The following is a 6,989-nucleotide window of genomic DNA, read 5'->3' on the forward strand; positions in this document are numbered from 1 at the left end:
TATATATATATATATATATATATGTATATATATATATATATATATATATATATATATATATATATATATATATATATATATATATATATATAAACATATAAGAATGTCTCACTTGTCATTTGTTTTTTGGATATTCTTCCATCTTTCCTGGGCTTGTTTGTGCACATGAATACATTTCTTTTTTTTCTTTTTTTTTTAACCTTGGGTGGATGGAGTACCATTGCCCAAACTTTCGATCCCCTTTCGGAAGGTTTCGATTTACGTATTGTCGTGTTTACTATACTGCACGTACTGTGTATCATATTTGTTGCGCAATTGAACGCTTTGAATAATGATAAAAAGAAAAGGTTGTGTTCCGCATTCGAGTGCTTTGAATAATAAAGATGGAGAGAAACGCTTGTCCTGGTGAGGGCGCTATTGATGTACAACATTTATTTTCCCACACAGAAAGGTAAGGATGGTTAAAATCACTACCACAGAAATGCTCACGATTCCACGACGACGTCACACACCTGGACGCTCCACTCCGACTTAAACAAAAAACTTCGCATTGGCCTGCCTACTTTATTACTCAAACGACGTCCTCGGACACTCAACTTCGAGATCCAAACATGGAGCTGCTAGCTAGTAAACTATGCTAAGAGTAGCACAACAACATCGCCGCCTGCCAGGATTTGTCAATCTTGTTGCACGACTGTTGTCTCCGAAATTGTGACTTCAACATTGGACATCCTGGAGTGTATCTTGAGTGTGTTTGGGAGGACGGACGACTGTAAAGCTGCCGTTAGTGCTCGGATGCTAGCAGTTGTTATTTTGGGTCAAGACTGGACCTGATACAGTTTTGACATCGCAGCCTGTTTACTTGGAGTCATTTGAATGGGGCGGAGTTGCACAGTTCGTTTCACAGCTTAATCACTCAACGGGTGTCTGCTGACTGCTTCAAGGACGATGTTGAGAGACAAAATGCTGTTTGGGAGTCATTGGAAGTCGCGATATAAAGATACTTTTGGATCTTCTGCTGGAGTCCTGCTGTGGTTATGTGTGGCCTTGTTGGCTTGCAGCAGCTGTGCTCTAGATGAGACAAAAACCGTGATCCAGAAAGATGGCGAGTTTGATGTCACCTATAACGACACAATAACGAGTGAAAATCAGACTATCTATGCCTTCAATCACACCGTCTCCCGAACCAAGGTAGGAGAGCGCTTCACAGTTTTCTTTATTATTATTTTTATTTTATTACATGTATTGTGCTCCATTTCACAGACGGAAGGAGTGCGAGTATATGTGGACGTACTGTCGCAGAACCTCAAGAGTCCTATCCTGTTCGTGGTGCGACAGAAGCAAGCTGTGCTGTCCTTCCAGGTGCCCCTCATCCTCAGAGGCCTGTGAGTGATAGACCAAGCAGGGTGTCCATAACATTTCACCTCTCGATTTACAATCAGAAAAATGCATTTCCTTCCGTTTCCACTGTATTACTGATACATACATGAAGAAACATGAACATTTTAAAGTTAATATTCTGACCAACAGTTGAAGTTCTGTATTATCAGTAAATTTCACACATTGTGCAAGTTGTTGGAATTGACAGAAGCATTTGCAGTTGAGTTGAATTTCTTTGCCTGACTTGGGTGCAAACAATAATTGGGGTAGTTCCCTGGTCAAAGATTGCATAAATGTGAGGGTGCGGTGCCCAATTCAGATTTTTTTTTTTCATTGTTAAATCATCCGATCTTTTATGTACTCTTTTGCATTACAAAAACAAATGTGACTTCTAATATGATACGCACAAACGATGTCAAGCAGCATAGTGTTTTAAAAAGTAAATATGGTCCCGTATGTAAGAGCTCAGCTTGACAGAGGAGTGAGGCAGGAGAAGATAGAAAGATTATGAGGCAGCGCAAGTGTCAACTTTATGCTTCATGTTTCAAGTGGTATTAAATTAATTGTACTCTCCTACCGGCACGGAGTGCATATTGCGCTTTTTGTTGATGTATAGGTATAATGTGTACAGATGAGCATTCATACTGCAGACACGTTGCATACATATCCCATTTATTTTCACACATAGAAGAGTGCTTTTCCCTTAATGGGCTTTTAGAAGTATGGGTATGAAAAAGACAATGTTGTTGTTTTTTTAAACAAGCTTAATCTTGTCAAAGATTTGATGTCAACAGGCAACAAGTTTGATAGATTGACTCCTCTCACAGTAGACTTGGCAAATGTAATCTTTTTAAAAGCAATCTTATGAAACAGCCGTTTTTCCACAGCTCTGCAGCCCGCTCACATATGAGCTGGCCCACTTAAAAAATTGTTCCACCCTATTAAAATGAATGAAATTTGTAAATAGGAAAACTTTGGCTTTTGGTGTAAAATCTTCAGTGCTCAGTTTTAAAGGCTTTCAACTGGTTTAAGTGTAGCCTCATTAGTTTACAAGCAAACAGTGGCTCCATAGGGCAGATTTGAGAGAATCATCAAATTAAGGAAAATTTGTCCACATTCGAGAGTCAAACATTTTCTTTTCTCATGCAGATTCTTATACATTTTGTACGAAGAATTCATTCACATTGTAGCACAAGAATTTAGCATTTTTTGGTTCTGCTCAAAGGTTATTGAAAACACATGACTAGTCACCTGACTCTGAAAAGCAGGCCTAAAAACAATGTCAATTCATTGTTTTGTTTACCTCAATACGTTACAAGCCCTTTTTCTTTTCTTTTTTTTTTCTTTTTATCTTTGCTGTACTCCTTCATAAAACCACCTGTGTTGTTAAGCTACATGCGGAAGGTTCTCGGTTCATGGCGCTGTTCTGCTCCTATGACAACACCGTAACCCAATTTCGTGCAATCTCGTTCCCATTTGGAACACACCGCCAGCTGACTGAGCTCTATCGTTAACCTGGTCAACATCCAATGGGCAGCGTACAAAAGAAAAACAACTCTTACACGCTAGAATGGGCGCTAACTAGTTCATTGCACGTCGCTCATGAGGACTTCCTATATTAGGTTTTGATACAAAGTAATCCAAATACATATACAGTGGAAAAGTAGAAACATTTTGTGTATTAATTAATTCTAGTATGCATGCATACTGTATATCTGTGAACTGTCCAGGTACCTGAGGAAATACCCATACAAGCATATAGGCCGCACGTTATGCCAGCCTCCAATACGGGCTGTATCAGAGACCCAGTACTTCTTTGTGGATGTGTCTACACTGTCCAACCAGGGTACAAACTACCAGCTTAGGGTCAGTCGCGTTGAAAGCTTCACATTGCAGTAAGTGACACCTTTTAATATACAGTATTTTTTATACTCATACATAACAGACATTCACAGTATTCTCACTTTAATTCCAGGACGGACACGCCATTCAGCTTCACTGCATCCCCCTCCCAACCTCAGGTATGCATGACTTTGGTTATATTTACGAGAAAAGAAAAGCAATGATTAAGGAAGTGTACTTTAAGCAAGAGGATGCGGGAATATTTAATGTTGCACAACAACAGGAAATCATGCTTATTTGAACATGTGCCTCAAAACATTAGCTGATTTTGTGTAGTTGGCCAGTAGTTGCAGTCTCATTGTGGTTATTTAAGATTTTTATTTTTATTTTAGATACGAATTGTAAGTGAATGCTGCAAATTATTCTGTTGCTGATATGTCAATGACTGTTTGAAGTGAGTAGAATGTCTATACGAATTCATGAAGTAAATGACAAATAAAATGGTTGATGTAACAATAAAAGAAAAAAAGGTCAATTTCCCTAATTGCTTATTCCTTTTTTCAGTATTTCAAGTATGTATTTCCTGAAGGGGTGGACACTGTGATTGTGAAGGTCAGCTCGGACATGAACTTTCCATGTTCCGTTATGTCCATCCAGGACATCCAGGTATACTTTTTTTTTTTTTTTTTCTACCTCTTGTGCTTTCCTTTAGGGTCTTAAGTCCCATGGTTTGGTTTTGAATAACACCATATCACACAAGTGCAAAATTTATGTTCATATTAAAACAATAATACATTCTGTTCACAATTTAAAAGCCATATCAAGGCTCTCGACTGGAAATCATTTGATTTATGTTTTCTTCACCGCCAGTTTTTGCTCCTCCTGTTGAGTAATCTAATCAGCCGATGATTTCTGTTCTCTTTCTGTTTTCAGTGCCCCGTCTATGACCTCGACAATAATGTGGCCTTCATCGGGATGTATCAGACAATGACGAAAAAAGGTGCCATCACAGTACAGGTAATATTCTTCAGTTGCGTATCCCTGATTGAGAAAAGGGTTGTAAAATTCTGCAAATTTTCACCAAGTTTGAAACTTTCCATGGGAATTACCTGAATTTGATATGACTATACGAGAATACATCCATCCATTTTCTGAACCGCTTATTGGCCATGCTGGAGCCTATCCCAGCTATCTTCGGGCAGTATGCGGGGTAAATCCGGAATTTCAAATTGAATGTATAATCCTAACTAAAACAACCAGATTTCATGCGAATAAAATCACCTACAATTGCTTGTTAAAACCGATTAAAATGGGAAAGTTTTCTATTTGGAATATTTCCAAAAGTTTATCATATTAACTTCCTGTTGTAACGTATTGGGAACTTTCAGGAATATTTTTATTTTTTTTTACCCCTTTGTTAATCCTAAAAATAACACAGTATTAGAAGTATTTTGACAGAACGTAGCACTAGCATGTGCATCAATCTTTGCTCCTCTGCCCCCCCACCCCCACCCCCGTTATCCAGAGAAAAGATTTCCCCAGCAACGGTTTTTATGTGGTGGTCGTGGTCAAAACGGAGGACGAGGCCTGTGGCGGTCCACTACGCTTCTACCCGCTTCAACCAGATGAGCTGATTGACGCTGGTAACCGCAGCAAAACCCTTAACGTTGTGGTCTCCCTTGCTATAAAATGTAAGTTACTCTTGTACAAATGTGACATTCTGTTGTGTATTTAAATGTCTTGTCTATTGATTTCATATTTCATTGACTGTATTTGAGTACATTTTGTGTTATCACATTCAAAAATAATGACCAAATATGTAATGACTATTAAAATGCATCTGTATCCACTTTGCACAGCGGACGTGTATGTGCTGGGCATGCTGTTATGTCTGGGTATTTTTCTTTCCTTCTACCTTGTCACTCTGCTGGTGGCCTGTGTGGAGAAGAAGCGGTAAGATTTTTGACATCTTCTCATGAAGAAAAACAATAAGGTCCATTCATGAACACAATCTAAGCTTTCACAATGCCACGGTCAGAGGATGAGACCTAATTTGCATCTTCCTTCCTCTTTTGTTTTGTGCAGAGCCAGGAGGAGAGAGCTCCTTCACAGTATTGATGACACATCACCTGCTGAGACAGGTAAACCAGCTCTTGCGCAACCCGCCTAATTGAGGCAGTATATATTAACTCTGCCTACAATTTGTCTTTTATTCTCTTTTCTGTCTGCTAACACTTGCTTTAGCTTCTCTGCTTGGGAAAAATGGAGACGGTATAAACACACAGTTTCTCATGTCTTTTCTTTGTCAGTATACATTGATATATGATGTGCATACATTAACTTGCATACCATGCATGCATGCATGTCTTCATTCATTTTGTAACAATATGGATGGATGATTTTATGATTCTAGCATGTATATTCACACTGAGCTATGAATGAAGTATTACTTTATTGGCTTTATGAATTTAGTATTTGTTAATGATGCTACTAGCATAATCAATACTAGTTTACATACTACAGTACATGTACACAGTGAGCCAAATTATGAGACATTTAAAACTCTCATCATCACTGCATTAGTTACTACTTCACATCTGCGTTGCTTTTTCTATCTCAATATGATCTGATGTCCACTCATGTCTTCGTGTTTTTGGTCAGCCTAAGTAGTATTTAGATTTTAGGCAATAGTGTACAGTATTGTTTTTGCAGAGGATGGAGACAGAGCCCTGCTGTGAATAAATCCACCAATAATTGAAGTTTCTCATTTCCTGTAGATGCCACAACATAGTGACACTTTACACTGTATAATCCTTACCTTACTTCAACATAATTACAATAATTGTGACCAAAATTTCACAAGATGGTGTCAAAATGTGATTTCTATGTGAGACATGGCATTGGAATGAGTCTAAAAACAGCAAATAGGTGAGTTTGCTATTGAATAGTGGTTGTGTGAATACTGAATAGTGGTGGCAAACGGGTTTAAATAAAAGAAAGTAGCAAATGTTATTAGTGAATTGCAAGATGCAGGAGAACACTTGCGTTACACTTGACATTTTTTCACATCTGCAGGCAAGGTTGCCGCTTCGCCAAATGAATACGGCTCCCTTGGTGAGTTTTATCTTGTCTGTGGTTTTGTTCCTCTGTTTATTTTATTTTGTGTTTCTTGAATTGAGTTACTATTTGTGCATCCAACAGACAGCACAATCAGTTCAGAAGCAATCACTGACAGCGCCCCCTCATTAGACAGTGCCGCTTCAGCTGACAACTACATGGGTATGGAGAATATTAGTACTTGAGCCCATCAATCAACTGCACCACACGGACATCTGCATTGGTGAAGCAATGCCGCATAGTTGACCCAATCAGTTTTACGCCAAAGCTAATCACCGTAATGTCAATCAATGTCTTGCTAAAACTAAGACATGAGTCTTTTAATAATAGGGCTGCTATGAAATAAACAGCGGTGCAAGATTCAATATGTTGGCAATCAGTCTTTATGTTTGGAGGAGATTGTAATGCAACGCAACGAATTTGGAAATCTAGTATAACAGTCCATCATCTTGTAAACTAAAATCCCTTTTCCTTTCTATCAGAGCGGTCTGGTTGGAAAAATGTTGGAAGAAGCAGACATGAGTCATTGAGCTCCATTGAGGAAGATGACTATGACACATTGGATGACATCAACTCGGACAAAAACATTGTTCGCACCAAGGTAAGCCTGGTCTCAAATCGTGTTACGAAATTGAGAGGATAGCAGGTTG

The 6,989-nt window shown here is 38.6% G+C and overlaps 1 protein-coding gene across 2 annotated transcripts in view; it reads left to right on the plus strand.

Moving 5' to 3' along the window:
* Window positions 1-407: 407 nt before the first annotated feature.
* sidt2 (SID1 transmembrane family, member 2) overlaps window positions 408-6,989 on the plus strand; it is a 16,790-nt gene continuing 10,208 nt past the window's right edge. The window contains exons 1-13 of one of the 2 annotated variants that reach the window (XM_077541562.1): window positions 408-1,191; window positions 1,264-1,385; window positions 3,111-3,275; window positions 3,356-3,401; window positions 3,787-3,888; window positions 4,156-4,239; window positions 4,748-4,913; window positions 5,082-5,175; window positions 5,308-5,363; window positions 5,467-5,493; window positions 6,298-6,336; window positions 6,424-6,501; window positions 6,822-6,940. In XM_077541562.1, coding sequence (XP_077397688.1) covers window positions 949-1,191; window positions 1,264-1,385; window positions 3,111-3,275; window positions 3,356-3,401; window positions 3,787-3,888; window positions 4,156-4,239; window positions 4,748-4,913; window positions 5,082-5,175; window positions 5,308-5,363; window positions 5,467-5,493; window positions 6,298-6,336; window positions 6,424-6,501; window positions 6,822-6,940 — 1,341 coding nt within the window. In that variant the 5' untranslated portion in view covers window positions 408-948. The remainder of the gene's footprint in view (window positions 1,192-1,263; window positions 1,386-3,110; window positions 3,276-3,355; window positions 3,402-3,786; window positions 3,889-4,155; window positions 4,240-4,747; window positions 4,914-5,081; window positions 5,176-5,307; window positions 5,364-5,466; window positions 5,494-6,297; window positions 6,337-6,423; window positions 6,502-6,821; window positions 6,941-6,989) is intronic. The other variant, XM_077541563.1, reaches the window with a different exon arrangement.

The sequence above is a fragment of the Festucalex cinctus genome, chromosome 13, assembly GCF_051991245.1.
Source record: "Festucalex cinctus isolate MCC-2025b chromosome 13, RoL_Fcin_1.0, whole genome shotgun sequence".
Classification (NCBI taxonomy): Eukaryota; Metazoa; Chordata; class Actinopteri; order Syngnathiformes; family Syngnathidae; genus Festucalex; species Festucalex cinctus.